General features: G+C 39.1%; 1 protein-coding gene across 3 annotated transcripts; it reads right to left on the reverse strand.

Moving 5' to 3' along the window:
* Positions 1-1,363: 1,363 nt before the first annotated feature.
* Positions 1,364-15,500, reverse strand: LOC119797724 (dimethylaniline monooxygenase [N-oxide-forming] 2-like). 3 transcript variants are annotated; one of them, XM_038306919.1, is made up of 11 exons: positions 15,349-15,500; positions 11,723-11,856; positions 10,732-10,920; positions 10,470-10,635; positions 10,237-10,379; positions 9,933-10,132; positions 6,808-7,041; positions 6,560-6,681; positions 2,463-2,535; positions 2,313-2,382; positions 1,364-2,241 (listed from the first exon to the last, which is right to left on the reverse strand). In XM_038306919.1, exons 2-11 carry the CDS (start codon positions 11,852-11,854, stop codon positions 1,897-1,899), a joined length of 1,674 nt encoding a protein of 557 aa, XP_038162847.1. In that variant the 5' UTR covers positions 11,855-11,856; positions 15,349-15,500; the 3' UTR covers positions 1,364-1,896. The 3 variants fall into 3 exon arrangements, with proteins under 3 accessions (XP_038162847.1, XP_038162849.1, XP_038162848.1); XM_038306921.1 differs by having other exon boundaries at positions 10,732-10,927; XM_038306920.1 differs by having other exon boundaries at positions 10,732-10,942.
* Positions 15,501-16,252: the final 752 nt, after the last annotated feature.

Here is a 16,252-nt window from a genome sequence, read left to right on the forward strand (position 1 = left end):
CACCTCTGATTTCAGCTACTTGGATGTCCCCTCCCCTCACAGACAGGAGAGTGTTAAATATTTCCAAGACAAATTAATACATGCTCACGCTTTGACCTTTGAACTATTGCACTGAAAACTGGTTCAATACTGGAAACCTGATTAATTGTGCAACAGAGTTGTTGTGAAGACCTGCAAAGGCGTATGATGCACCTTAAGTCCAGCGATATTATGAACGTTTCTCAAATTAACACAAACAAGAAGAACATGTAAGCTCCACATATTGTTGAGGTGTTATTGTTTTAACCATTTTACGACTCTTATCTTTTAGATGCACAGTTTTGCTTGAAAGTTTACAAACGCTGTTTTTAAAGACTGGCAGTGAAATAAATTGAATTAGACAAAAGTAATAATAAGAAATATAAAAAATGGAGATCATGACAATGGATTTGAATATAGTGTATGAAAACACATTTATATATATATTATAGTATATATAGAATATTATAATATATATAAAACAAGTAAACCTGAAGTGAAATTTTGCTGAGCAACACTTTGAAGCAGCAATCACAGAAATCAGGTGTTTTCTGTAAGACATGGGAAATGTTCAGTCAGATTTCCGCACCTGTTGACAGGTATGATGGTTCACTGTTCATCAGCAAGGTGTCATGATTTAATTCTAAGATCTGACCCACATGCAGGAAACCAAACAGAGAGACCAGGGGAAGGTTTAACAGGTTTATTGAGAAGAGATGGGTCCTGTGCTGCTCTAAACACTGGCAAACCGGGAATGAAAAGTGAAGGGAAAGTTCCTGTGGTTAGTTCAGGCTCAGTGGGAAATTTGAGCTTCGATTTGCAAAAGGGAATAAAGGCAACGGGACTCAGGTTTCCAGTAAAGGTGTCTTTCTCTGAATTCAGTCGGTGTGGGTTGTTCCAGTAATTGAGTTGCTTGTTGGAGGGCGGACAGGGTTTACCCAGGTTGAGGTGTTTCCTTGACAAACGGAGGGCTGACTGGTTATTAGATTTCCTATGGTACTTCAACTGTTTCTTGTGGAGATGAATCCCCTGCTCAGAGAGAAGCACTAACAATCCCTTGGGGAAAAGTAGATCCAAACCTCCAGTTTGAATCCCCGCTCAGTTTGAAACTCAGACGATCCTTCCAGGGGCAGAAGGTCCAAAACATCCAGCTGGCAGGCTGACTTCCCAAAACTGGCAAACACTCTGGCGTCGAGGTAGTGGCAGTCAGCAGCTTAAGAGTCCTCCGGTAATGAGGCAACCATCCGCAGGTGTGTGAGAAGGCCAACGAGAACCAGGCGCCACCTGGTGGTGGAGGGAAAGACACAAAAACACAACCCACACAAACTGGATTCCTAACACAAGGTACTTTCATTTGTCTTGGACAGATTGTTTTCTTTTAATTATTTGTTTAAAGAAAAAATCTTAACCTTTTTTTTACTACATTATTATTTATTACATTTGGTTAAAACCTTGTTCGGTGTTGTGTTATTTGTTATCTTTTCTTCATTGCGAGGTATGTAAACTTTCAAGCACAGCTGTATGCAGTCAAACTGTGCATTATCCCATAATGCTGCTATATCCAATCACATAAAAATAATTAGCAGTGATTCTTGCCTGAGGTTCAACTCATTGCTGGATCCTCATTTACTCATAGTAACAAACTGTGACATGCAATGGAACCCCAAAGCCAATATACAGTAGTTTGATTTTTAGATTGGTATTTTTTATTTGATGTTTGAATAGTAACTGCAAACAAGCATAAAATAAGACAAACTCATGAGAAGCTGATCCGATTTACACTGCATTCTCTTTTAATGCACCTGCCTCTATGTTGTTTTTTTCATCTCCTACATGGTGATCAATTTAAACTAACTTTTTAGGCCAGTCTGTGGGCTTCTAGTCCCAAAGAAACCTGCTGCACCTGTCCAGCACCTGAGAAGCATGTTGGGCGAGTGGGACAATCTTATTTGACAAAAGCAATGCCATGACGGTAGTTGCTGCGCATGCCATTAACCAGGGAGAACGCAGCAAAGACCTCTGCGCCTCTGGCTCTTGTACCACTCTGGTTTTAAAAGGCTTAGCAACCCGTTCCCACTGTGTGAGGATAGCCTGTCTGGCTCCTGCCCACTGTCCGGGCCCAGTGAGGCGATACTGGTAGGGAGTGCAGGGACCAAAGAAGACCTTTACCCAGAGGACTGGGTCTGTTAGGAATAGTCTCAGAAGATTTGGTTTAACACCAATCTATGAGAGGAAAGGATATTATTTACTTGTCAGTGTCTGACATAAATGACAAAGTGTTTGGAGGTACTTACCTCGTTGGCCATGAAATCCAAGTATTGGATGAAATTCACTTGGAGAACAGCTTGTTGAGGATTAGGGTAGCTTTAAAAAAATCAGAAAGAAGGTTTAACAGAAATATATTTAACCTAAAATTCAGCTTTGATGATCAGGATGATGGTTACCTGTGAATGTTTAACCTCCTCTCGACCTCTATGGCTTCCAGCATTTTCTGCTTCGATGGAAGACGGGCGAAACCTAAAACATCAAACATACAATCTAACACTTCTGGATTTAACGACTCTTCAATGCTTTAAATTGTTATTCATATGTCTAGATTTTTTTAATATGTTGATTTCCTAAAACTACCTTTCTAAATGATCAGACACCAACTGAAAAAAGAGGAAACAGTGACTGTTTTAACAAGTGGTGTGCCGTTAGCGGCGTTAACGCAGCAAGTTAACACCAGACTCTTATCAGGCAATAAAAAAATATCGCCGTTAATCTTTTCTCACAGCTGGGTTGGAAACTGGGTCTATACTCATGATGACTTTCACCGATATTCTAGCACTGAGGTATATCAGGCACTGATTTTTATGATGAATGAATCAGTTTTCCAACCTGTGTAGGCTCTTTGTGAAATTACCAGATCGAAAGTGTCATTCTGACATGGATGCAGCTATAAGCACAGCTCTAACAGCCAAGCTAACCAATCTCCCGGCTCAGTGGATAGCCACAAGCTGCCAGCCCACAGCTGATTGGCTTTACCTCATTCTCCAGGCGGCCACAGGTGACCCATGTTACAAACTACCTGTGAGGCAAACTATCATGAGGAGAATATATGACCAGCACACCGCAGAGACTTTTAACAACACTTTATTTTGTTAAATGAGGAAGTTATGTCCCCTAAAAAGCTGTTGCGCCTCGGGACTTCCTCACGGTTCTGTTCCTGGGAGCAAGTTGCTTACTAATCTTAACTCAAACTGGGTAAAACCATATAAAAAAGGACTATAAAAACAGGAGTAAAAAAGTAACAGAGTTTATTCCAGATCAGGTCGTTACAGGACAGAGAAAATGCTTGGAGCTATGCACAGCTGTGGTCTCAAAAATCACGTCCGCAAGCGTCCGGCAAAAATTGAGCCCCGAACAAGGTCATCTCCTGCTTCTTATAGCTCATGAGTCTATGTGTTGCATCATGTGGATGTTTAGCTGTCCGTATCAGAAACTGACACGCCATCCATGTCTTGAACTTCATGCATCTTGCCTCTATGCCCAAGAATTACAGATAGCTCCCCTTTATCAGAACAACTCCAAGATGTGCCCATATCCTGTGTATCTTTAAAAGACAAGAAGGCTGTCTTATTTAGATGACCTCCGTACACACAGTGACATCCACAATGTGAAGGAAGGCCTTCTACTCTGTCTAAACTGGCTAACAGAATAACAATGCACATGATGTATAAATAATAAACCTAACAATTTACACAATTCAAAACATATAAACAATTGACATAAAACAGGTGTCAGTTAAAAATGTATTTGTAATGTAAAAATTAATATCTGCTTAAAATCATTAAATTAGGAGCTTGTTAACTTGTTTTTTCCTTCATCAGACAAAGCACATAAAATGTTGTTAAAACCCCACAGCTGAATAAAATCCTCCATGTTCTGTGTGGCTCTGTGGAAGTGAAACTCCAGCCTTATTCTGGCTTTAACATTGCACAGAGCCACGGCATCAAGGTGCGTTCCCTCCTGCAGTCTGCCATCTTTGCTTCACTGAAGAAACAAGCCAAAGGCTCTATTTTGGCAAACTCCTATAAAAAGAATGGCGCGGAAAAAGCCCTGAAGGATCAGAAATTGATCGAGGCGACGTGTGTGTCAGGTTTTTGGAGACATTAAATTGTTACAGTGGGACATCTATAATTGATAGTGGGACACTATTTTTTTGCAGAAAAAACACAGCCACAAATTAGCAAAAAAGTATTTATAACTTTGTCGAAATCTTAAGAAGACAAAATTAGCAAGGAATAATCAATGGATCATTATTTATACCTAAAACTAATATGTTCGTGGTGATTTAATGAATTTAGCATTAATCAGTTAATAAATGTAAATAATAATTCTCGCCATGATCACTGAGTCTGGGAGCGGCCATTTTTGCCCTAATATAGTAGCCCCTCCCTCCTGCCATCTTCCTGCAGTGACGTCACGGTTCGGGAAGCCTAGCTTCATGGTGTAATGGGGACCAGCAGTCCCATTACACCATGAAATATGATTATTGATTTTGTGTTATGTAATATTAAGTTGGAACAAATATTTGGGTTGTTTGAGTTCTTTATTGTATTTTTGTTTTTGGCATACATCCTTGTGAGGCAGGAGGACTGGCCATCCTGCCTGTGGAAGGAAGTGTAAACATTAATCTCAATAATTTTTCCTTAGTTTCTGGTCATGTTAAGTCAAAGTACCGACCTTTTCCTGGTTTGGCTCCTCAGTAGAGCATAACAGAAAAAGGTAGAAATGTTCCAGGTGCTGCAATGCACTTGGAGAACACCAAAATGATCAGGAGGGTAGCTTTGGGTGAGTTTTGTTAAGTTTGATGGAGTTTTTGTTATTGACTTGTACGTATGTAAATATTACTTTGGGTGTTTAGTTTATTGTTTGGTGTAGGTTTGTATGTGTATTAGGGATGGAACGGTTTATGAAAACCGTCCGAACCGTTCGGTTCGACAGTCTCGGTTCGATTCGCGTGTGTTTCGTTCGGTTCATGCGCTGCTCCTTTTTCTCATAGGCGAAGCGTTTACACTCCAGAGCAGAAGGTGGCGGTACTGCGACCAAAGCCAACCACCAGTAGTAAACAAGAAGAAGAAGCGAAGCAGCGTAGCCGGGTGTAGTAGAAAAAAATCAGTTGTTGTGGAGAATTGTGTGGGTATGGCGTGTGGGAAAGAACAGGAGTTGGAAGACGCGCCAGCAGCACTTTATAGGTCTGCTGTATGGGACCACTTTGCATTTAGAGTGACCTACGATGACGGCGAAAAGAAAGCTGTGGATAAAAGTGCAACAGTGTGCAAGCATTGTGCAACATGTTTTGTTTATGCTAACAGCAACACGACCAACATGTCATGCTAACCCCGAAATCCCTCATACTCCGTCAGCGCTCCGCCCCGCTGCGCTCCAGACCGGCTGCACAAAGCAAAGCCTACAGCCTCCGCTGTGGCTCCCGTCCGCTCCGCTCTGAGTTCCTTGGAAAACGTAGAGAGCATGCGCCAGATGATTAAATTGAAAGCAGCAAAACATACGGAAATGATCCAGGGTTTCCTCGGATCATTAAAAATAATTACAATTCATACATTTTTTGGGATTTTTTCATTAATTTCATTAATTAGTATGGGATTTCGGGGTAACAATCAACATATACCGAACCGAACCGAAAACCGTGACCACGAAACCGTGAACCGAACCGAACCGTGGATTTTGTGAACCATTCCACCCCTAATTTGTATTAATGTTGCTACTTTTTCGTAATAATTCCTTTTTATGGTTCCTTCCTTCATGTCACCTGAATTGAGTTTGGTAAAACATGCTGTTTGTTCTTTTTAGTATAAAAAGTTGTTGGTGAGCACAAGCTGGAGTTCAATAAAGCCACCAAAACGTCAATTTTGTCTTTTCTCTCCATTAAACATTGGACCTCCGCCGGTCAAAGTGACACTTGGATAATAGCACGTTGGGACAAACATCAGATGCCGCACTGGGACTTGATCAACAGCCGATACGCCACCGTAACGTCACAAACCGGTTCTTTGTTGTTTGACAAACATGGATGTCTCCAGTTAAGCACATTCAAATGAAATTACTCTTGAACAGTAAGTAATAATTTCATATTCAAAGTACTTTCAGAAGTTTGAATTCTGAATATGACCAGACCTTTCCTTTAAACTGTAGAGGCAGCACACACATATCATGAAGGCCTTTGGCAGAATTCAAATGAGAGATTTTAAACAAGATTAATTCTAAAATTACTGTGAGATTAATGTAACTTAATTCACCAATAAAAATATGAAAAATCTGACTATAATATTGCCTCTTTCCCTTTAGAACCACCTACTGATGCATTAATTGGCACTTGTCCTTTAGGGTATGTTTCCATCAACTTTGTGCTTCCTGAGAGTGAAATATCTTTTGGTAGGATGTGAAACTTGTTGCTGCAATTTGTCAAAATGTGAAAAGTTTAATTGGTAGGCTACATATGTGAATCAGTTTACTAACGTGGATGTAATGTATCTACCTGAAAACACCTTAACTGCCCAGCGAACCTGCATCTCCACAGTTGGCATAATTGGTCCCTTTGTTTGGAACAGACCCATGATGGCCAGCGTGGGATGTTGTAGAGACGGAGGAAACACTCGTCTAAAATTAGTTAAAAACAGTTTCTATGTCATTGTTCATCATATAAAGCTGATGATTCAGATAAACTGAATCATGCTGTTATAATGCTCTGTAACATTAAACACAGGGCTGTAAATGCGGACTTACTTGTACAACGTCAGCTCTTCCTGTGGTCCTTCGGACAGAGCAGAAGGCAAGAATGGGAAGACTCCTTTGTAACCTGTGCAAAAGATCACAGCATCGATGTTTTCTTCAACTGTGCCGTCTTCAAATATGACGCCTGAATCCTTGAACCCTCGGATCTTAGGCTTCATGACAAGAGCTCCGTGAAGAATCCGGCCTGGAAGATCATCGTTGATCAGAGGTTTTCTGTCCAATAGTCTGTAAAAGAAGAGGCACAGAAGAGGAGCTTATAGCTCAGAGGTAACCAATTAAAAATCAGTGGAGTCCGAATAAAGAAAATCAACAACCAGTAAAGGTCCGGAGACATTTTTAATTATAATCTGTTACTTTAAACAGAATTTAACACTGTAATAAAATGGGTGTTTACGTGGTGTTTATGCATCCATGTTATACGTTGACTTTTTAAATAAAAAATAGAAAAAAAGAGAAAAATTTTCAATTTTAAAATCTAGATTGATTTTGAAGTAGAAAACAAGAATCTTTCAGCTTGGTATATAGACAATTTCCCAGTTTCCTTTTTTTTAAATAAAACACCTGAACTGACCGTTTTTTTTTTCTTTCTTTTTTTATGGCCTAATAAGGGAAGTGGGCTTTATGCTGAGCTGCAAGGCTTTAAACCTGGGTTTAAATGGTGACAAAGCATTTTTTATTTATTTTTGATTCTGTTCATGGTGGAGAATCCTGCTTCACAGCAGCAGGTTGAGCCAAACATCCTCTAAATGTGCAGGGTCATCTTTGAGCACGCCATTTCACTTTTCTTTCACCAGTTCACCGCAGTTCTTCCAGCAGTCCACACTTTCTCTGCTCTCTTTTTCTCATGGTCTTCTCCTTCTTTCCCATCGCCCGGCTTGCCACAGGTTTGCCTGCTGTGTCTAAAAGTAGCAGCAGCAGCAACCCAGACTGACAGCTCATTGGCTCATTTGGATCACGTGCAGCCTGGAGCTGGACGCTCCCCAGGGCTTTACCGTATTAACAGGAGAAGCGGCGCAAGTGATATTAGATACTGCCGTCAGTAAACATGTCCGTCAGTTTGGGTCCAGCAGGTGGGTCTGGATCCGAGCCCTGTTTCACTAATCCGTGACCTCCGTTTCATGGCTGATTCTTCACAGGTTGCCATGACAATGTCTGGACATTTTGGGGGGAATTTTAAGTCTTCTCACCTCTTTAAAGTATATGCATCACTTTTTGCACATAGTGCATTCACACTAAAACCCCAGAGCTCTGCTGCATCAGGTGAGGCAAAGTTCAGCGGCTTCGCAGCAGAACCTCAATAGACACAGTCAGGCCAGGTGGCAAGAAAGGGTCAAGCAGGACAGTTTTTCTATTCTGTCTCAGAGGAGGTGGGATTGCGATGAAAAGACTTTACGTTCAGTTCTCTCTGAATCGTAGGCAGAAAGCAGCCTGCTTCCCCAGCGAACACTCTTCCATGCAGGGTGTGATTAAGTAACGTGGCTTCACCTGTAGAGTGGTGTGTCCCGCCTAACAGACCACAGGGAGAGAGGATGGGAAGAGTTGGTGCCGTGGTTTTAAAGGGACATGATGTCTGCTGGGCTTGGCACGCTTAGATCATTGATGTTTGATCTCCAACAATGCTAAACAAAGTTATCAGTATTGAATACAGCTCTAGTAGATTTCATAGCCTGGGACATGGCATAAAGCCTTAAGGGACTACTTTTGAGTTTTATTGACATCCAAGTTGAAAATCCAAATGGAAAAACCTGTTGGCAACCTACAGAAAGAAAGACTGAAGCAACGTCCCAGCTGGATGGGTCCTTCTATATTATGTGTTTAATTTGTACTCAAAAGTTAACATTTCTGACGTTTGCGTGGATATTTCATCTGGAATGACTGAGCAGGAAAGTCAGTGCAACAGTTTCATAACAGACTTCTGCATTCACATGACTGCTAGTTAACAGTTTGACTGCTCCTTATGTGCGTAACACTAAGTTAGTTGTTCATGCAGCATTTCTTCAGTTTCTTTTTTTTTCTAGCTTAGTTGTAACAAGATCAGATGTTTTAACTCTTTCCATAAGCCTAAAATACCATGAAGAAAAGTGTTTTTCACATTATGGTTAGAACAGCCGCGCAGTGACTAGCACTGCTGCCTTGCAGCAATAAGGTTCCTGGTTCGATTCCTGGTCTTTCTGCATGGAGTTTGCATGTTCTCCCCTTGGATGCGTGGGTTCTCTCCGGGTACTCCGGCTTCCTCTTACAGTCCAAAAACATGACTGTTAGGTGAATTGGCTTCTCTAAATTCTCCTTAGGAAGGATGGATGGATTGTAAATGGTAAGCCTCCTGACTTTTTCAAAGTCAGGAGACTTGATCAAAGCGCTTTTCACTATGAATGTAGTGCCGCCACACTCACACACTGATGGTGGCAGGCTACACTGTAGCCACAGCTGCCCTGGGGCTCACTGACAGAAGCGAGGCTGCGGTACACTGGCGCCACCGGGCCCTCTGACCACCATCAGTATACAATGCAGGTGAAGTGTCTTGCCCAAGGACACAACAACACCGAAAGTCTGAGCCGGGGCTTGAACCGTCAATCCTTTGATTTCAGGGCAAACTCCTACATCCAACACCCCCATCGGATGGATGGGTTATGACGGCTGCTGCAGTGGCCATACAGAAACAATAGAAAATATGAGCATGAAAAAGGAATCTGGAATGCTGCCACCTCAGAGATGACCTCAGCCTAACTTCCCAGTTCAGAGGCAATATGAACACAGAAACAAGTTGGAAAACTCTTTATTAGACCAGAAAATCTTCTTCTAGGCACCTCAAACATAAACCTTCCTGGATGATTCTTAAAGACATTTCTTTAAGATTTCTTGTTTCTTTCTAAGTTGTGTGTAGCTGGCATATCTATATCAATTTTTCTATTTTCTTTGGTTCATCAGCAGTAGGTGGAGTCTGATTAGTATTAGATTTTTCAGTGAAATCTTATGGAGATTAAATATAATATAGGGTATCACTGGAACAATATCTTTTTTTTTCTCCTCTACTCATCTATAAACGACTAAATGCACTGGAGTAAAGAGCCTAGCAATCGATAATAACGAGTTTTATCAAAGGGCGCCGTGTTTACCTGTGTCTGGGCTTCAGACCGTAGAGTCTATGGTCATACTTCTGGTTTAGTGCCCTCTCTGATGACCAGTTGATGAATGTCTTAGGGAGCAGCTTCAGTAGGAGGCTGTTGAATCTGGAGATAAGTGTCATATCCAGAGGAAGGCCATTATGAGCCATTCTGCTAATCACCCAGACCCCTTCCCTTACACTGAGAAATGTCTGAAAAGGGTTGAGAAACGTAAAAGTGGAGGTTCATAGTTAATAAGGTCGTCTCTTTAGCTTCTCAAACAACATGGCAGGTCTCCTGTGTGTCATTTACTCACCTTCTCTGCAGACCTGCTAATCTCTACTGCAACATCTCCCCCAGAGTTACCAATGCCAACAACCACCACCCTTTTCCCCTTAAAGGAATCTGCATCTTTGTATTCCCAGCTGTGAAGAAGCCTGCCAAAAAATGTTTCATGTCCTGGAAAATAAATCATCACAGCACAGCTTAAAGCAAAAGAAATTCTCTAGTCTTTAGTTTTTAACCAATCAAGTTGATTCTTCTGATTACCGTGAAAGTCAGACAGAGGTAAGGCTGGATGGGTATAGTGTCCTGAACACACAAGAACTGCATCAAATATGTGTTTTTCTTCCTGATTGTTTTTGTTTATGGTCACTACATCCCACTGACCAGATCCAGAGAAGTCTGGCCTCTGTGTAACACTCCTCACTGTGGTCTGAGGTTTGCACAGAAATGCAAGCAGTAAGGTCAAGATACTTTACCTTTTACTAGAAAAATGTTAAGAAAAAGCAATGATGAAAGAGAAAGGAACCTGGAAATGAATGTGTTGGAGCAGGTGAAAATGCTCAGCGTAGAGCCTGAAGTACTGCAGCAGCTGGGAGTTGTGCATAAAGTTGGGATAGTCATCAGGCATGGGGAAATCACTGAAACACATCATCTCTTTGGAGGTGTTTACCACCAAAGAGCGGTAGATGCTGGATCGCTCTGGTTCCGGTGACTCCTGCAGGCTCAGAAAAACAAAGCTAGACTTGATTAGAAAAGACTGAAGGCAAACTGGCATCCATTGAACCTTTACAGCGTTTTTCATGTTAAAAACAAACGTTTGTGTTTTATGACGATTTAACGTGACAAACTGACACACAGAAGTGAATATTTCTGGAGTGTAAAGAAAGTGGTACGATTACAACACTTTTAAAAATAAAAAATCTGAAAGGTGCGGTGTGCATTTGCACTTAAGCCCCTTTGCCTGCAACTGATCCCCTTCAATAATATCCAGAACAACTGATTGCCTTCAGAAATAAGTTAATATTCCAGCAGTTTGGAAGAAGGAGCTCTGGCTGAAATACAACTAATATTGAATATTAGTTTACAGAAAACTAGATGGAGCTGACAGCAGGAAGTTCCTGTTAGAGAAGCTGCTTAAGATTGCAAAAGGAAATGACTTTAGCATCCAAGACAACAATGACTATGAAAAAAAGGCTATAGATCTACAGATGTTGACATTAATTTGTAGGTCTGTATGCTTCAGTCAAAGTCTACACCTTTATTAAATTCAGAATCAAATTCGTTTTTCAACCACTCCAGTTTGGTACCACTTTGTCTTGATCTTCTCAATAAAATACTGATAGAAATTAAGTTTTTGAGTTGCAGTAAAACAATATGCAAGAAGATCATGGTCTACAAGTATTTTCACAAGGCACTGTGGCCTTGCACCATCTCCACCATGTAGACAAGGTTTGCTCATCTTTCATAAACTTGGGAAACAGCTTAAATGAATCCATAAAAAAACAAAATGTTCCTACTTTAAATTTCCACAGACCACCAATGTCGTCACTGCTTTCAAAGCAGACAGGCTCCAAGCCTTCATCCAAGCAGACTTTGATACAGGCCAGACCGGAGCTTCCTGCTCCGATGACAGCAACACGTCGAACCATCACTGAGGAGAAACAGAACTGTCACAGGTTCTACTTTGCAAAGAAAAGATTCATATTTGCAGTACAAAGTCACCTATATAGATGTAAATATTTTGTCCATTTGAAATGTGTTAAAAACAGCTGAAATGGCAGAGAAATGGAGAGAGAACCAGTGTGGATTATTGGAGTGATTGACAGTGCAGACAAAAGAACATTAAAAAGGCAAAAACTGAATCTCCAGAAGTCAATTTCTTGGATGCAATATGAAGATATTTTTCATATGTTTTATAAATCAGTGGTGACATTCTGAAGACATGCAGTGCAGCACATCCTGAACAGTTTAAAAAGCTCTTAGGATGGAGAAGAAAATGGCTTCAACTACAAGAAGCGAAGTCCAGCTGCTGTGATGATTTAATGTTTTGATTTCCCATGGCCTGAATGAAGGACAATCTTCTTCTGCTTTAAACTGCATGAATTGAAGCAAATATTTCAGTTTTCCCCTCAAACTAGCATAGAAGTTTGCTTGAATTTTGGCGAATTTCCAGTGAAAAAGCTGATTTGAAGGCTGCATTGATTTCAAACTCCCTTCAGCTCTGCCCATAAATGTTCCAATGATCCCCTGAAACCAAAGGTTGTGATGTTTGCTCCAAAACATTAACACAATGACCAGAAGGCATTTTGCAAGTAATCTGACACTATGATAATAATAAGCACCTGTTTTGACATAACCTATGCTTAAGCTGTAGTTTCCTGGCTGATATAAAATGCAAAAATACAAAAAAACAAACTTTGAATTCAGTTTCAGCACACAGAAACCAGGAGCTGCCTCCATCATTAAGCGCTGTGCTCCTGATTACACCTGAAAGCCTTTATTTATGATACTTTTGAGCTGATTTTCACATTTTACATGAAAACGTGTCCTTGTCTAGGAGACATGTCTTTCTGATAAAGCTGACAGCATTTTAAATAGTTATCATAACACAAGTTGTCTAACATCCCATCATTCAGTTAGTTATAATCAAAATGCTTTTCAGTTCTGTTAAACACATCCAGTAGTTCATCTCTGTTTTTCTACGTTAAAATTCTTCATAAGATTAAAATGGTTCAAATGTTGTTGTTTTTTTGCATAAATTTACGCATTAATGTTAACATGAAGAGAATAAATTTGCTCATGAATTAAAATGTCGAGTCATGCACAAAATTTCAAGGAAATAAAAAGGTAAATTGAGGAGCTCTGTAGAAAAATAGCTGAGACAGTGGGGGTCAAGAGCTGGGCTCGCCTGCCCCCTAGTGGTCATATTTGGCACAACTGTATTCCTTTACAGCAAAATAATTAAATAAATAAAAATAAGGACATAAATAAATAAATAATTATTTTAAAAATGAAACAGAAGAACTAATAAAAGAATGGTTATATACTTTTGTTTCTGCCATGACAACACTGATACATTTTTTTATTCTAGAAGTTAAATCTTCTAAAGAATTAAATATCTAATTATAAATATTATAATTATATTATATGTATTATATGTACATATATATATAATTATATGTACATATATATATAATTATATGTACACAATATGTACATATATATATATATATATATATATATATATATATATATATATATATATATATATATATATATATATATATATATATATATACATATATATATATATATATATATATATATATATACATATATGTTTATTTATATATTTATATAGATAGATAGATAGATGATAGATAGATAGATAGATGATAGATAGATGCATTCATTGTTTTAAAATATATTTCACTATACCTTAGCAAAAAAAACAAACAACAAAAACACAAAAAATCTGGCTAATTATTGTTCTTAGTTTAAATCCTTTAAATTATGTTGCTTATAAAGTTTTCATTTATTCAGTATGTAGCTATGCACAGCCACACCATCTAGGCACAGTATCTCTGGATTTAGAACATATATCTGGGGTTCCTTTGGATAAATGGACTTGCATCGCCTCTTTTTCTTTCCAGGGCCCTGTAGGACGAGTCTGCAGCCACTCACACCTGCTATTTAGCATACTTTCCTTCTCAAGAAGCTCTGTGAATCCTTTATACTTTAGCATGCTAATGCATGTGCTTCCATGTGTTCACAGATGCACACTAAGACGAAAGACTAAGCTGCAGCTATATACCACCCTGAAAAACACTGAATAATCACAATAGGTTCTGACTCTGACACACATGGGCAGGATGCCTGCTGCTCTAAAAGCTTTTTCTTTTTAAGTTCACTTTTTCTGTTGTCTTCTTTTTGCTATAATCTTCTCTGTTTTCTCTTCCCCTCTCCTCATACAGGTGTGGAAACAGACATATAGGGGTTTCTCTATATATTCTGTTTCTATTTCTGCTGTTTTAATTTTCTCTTTTTTCATGCACTCTTTCCTGTCTCTATCTCCCTCCATCTCTCCTTAGTTCTTATCTTGTGTATGATTCCACTCCCCAAATAATGTTCAATCAAGTTTAACAAAATCAACAATATTTAACAATATCAAGCAGAACTTTATGGTAACTGTCATACACACACACAGGAACATTAAGTCTTAATCGAGAACCACTGTAAAGTTTCTGTTAATGATGCAGGAGTTTGAACGTGAATCTGTCTCTCCTGCCAATGGATTATAAATCAGTGACTGATATGAGCCTCTCAGTTAAACAAAGGAAGAGTCCAGCAAAAATCATTAACGCCTTCAGAACAGCAAGTTTCTCATTCACCAAATGTAAACAGTCTTAATCTGGGAGTGCTGCAGGGTCTGCCCCCTCATCATGCACACAAACTCAAAACGCTGTTATCAAACAATTCATTTTATACATTTACATGGTTTAGGTGACATTTTTTAGTTTCATTCTAAATTCCTACCTATATACATTTCAATGAATAATACAGCATTAGAGATTTGAATCTATGCTCATATCAAGTGTTCGGTTTATATTTTTAAGCACGTGTCGTTTCTTATCCCTGTTTTACTGTAATTAGACTTTGTTTACTTTTCTTTCTCTTTACCTGCTGATTTATTATATTTTGACCAAACAGATTTTCTGTAAGAACCTTAAAATTCTATAAATCAAAATAATTTGGGTTTTTCTGCATCTTGTTTCAGGGTTAAGTTTTATTACTGTGCAGCTAAGAGGTTAATATGTGTCACTCATGTGTAGAAATGTCAATAAAGTTTTGTTCAAAAGTAAAACAAAAAGTTGTGCACTTCCTTGATGAGCTGTGAAAGCTGCACACGAGTGTTTGAAAGACACCAAAAACTACAATCTGTATGAATTACTGCACAATACAAGCAATGAACTGAGCAGTTAAAATCAGTATTACAGGATTTCACTACTAGTCTTTGTTTGCAAAGCAGATCTACATTTATCTACCAGTTGGAACCTGCTGAAACACAGACGAGCCTCTGATTCGCATTCCATAGGCAACCATACTGGTATAAAAGAAATACCACATGCACAATTGTCCTCACCTTCTTGTGAAAGCTGTGCAGAAAAGAGCTAGTGCAGCAGTCGTGAGACGTGAACCAGCCTGTAAGCTGTGTCTGTAACTGTGCTGCTGCCTGTTGCCTCATTAGTTAAACAGAACAGCAGCAGAGGGACTTTAACCCTCTGTGGTGTAGAGGGAAAGCTCACTGGACGGACAGATGGTGAACTTTTTTTTGTCTAAGAAAATTAACATAGAAAAGAAAATCACTTTTAACTTCAAACTTGGTTTTCAGAACATATGAACAATCTGTTTGACCAGTATAAGGGAATATTATGTGATGTTTTCTAACTTAAAATTTAGCTTAAGCTACATTTTTTATATATTAATTCATGCATCCAGACAAACTATAGAAAAGGTGTGGATTGAATCTTTCTCTGACAAATACTGCCTCATTATTTAGGTTACCTGGTGCAGGTCAGTGTCTCACCTGGATCTTAATAAGGATATATTACTGTGTTGGAACAGATGGGAGCTATTTCAACCAAAAATAACAAATAAAGTTATTCTGCAATAAAAACATTTTAAAAACCTGACAGATTTCCCCTTATTCTGTCGCAGAATCAAATACATTTTAACTTCAAAGACAACAATTTGCATTTCTAAAATTATGATTTAATTCAAACCAACCTGGAACTACGTGAGGACCTAAATTTATTTACAATTTGTAACAGCCTTGTTTGCAAGTACTGGCCAAGAGTTTTACACATTAATTTGTATTTCAACCCTTTTCCTTTTCATGTTTCAAGATTTATTTAAAGCAAAGCCATAGAAGCTCACCTGGATTCAGGTCTGGACTTTGACTAGACCACTCCAGAAGCTTCCATCTGTTTCTGACTGTTACAGATTATTGTCCTGCTGCATAACCCACCCGCACTTTATCTTCAGAC

This window comes from Cyprinodon tularosa, unplaced genomic scaffold, assembly GCF_016077235.1.
Source record: "Cyprinodon tularosa strain WSP-4 unplaced genomic scaffold, ASM1607723v1 ctg597, whole genome shotgun sequence".
NCBI classification, from domain to species: Eukaryota; Metazoa; Chordata; class Actinopteri; order Cyprinodontiformes; family Cyprinodontidae; genus Cyprinodon; species Cyprinodon tularosa.

Coding starts and splice junctions, on each gene's coding strand:
- LOC119797724 (XM_038306919.1), bottom strand. CDS start 11,854: ATGGTTCGACGTGTTGCTGTCATCGGAGCAGGAAGCTCCGGTCTGGCC. Junction 10,380..10,469: donor ACCTCTGTCTGACTTTCACG/GTAATCAGAAGA, acceptor TTTATTTTCCAG/GACATGAAACATTTTTTGGC. Junction 10,133..10,236: donor TTAGCAGGTCTGCAGAGAAG/GTGAGTAAATGA, acceptor AACCCTTTTCAG/ACATTTCTCAGTGTAAGGGA.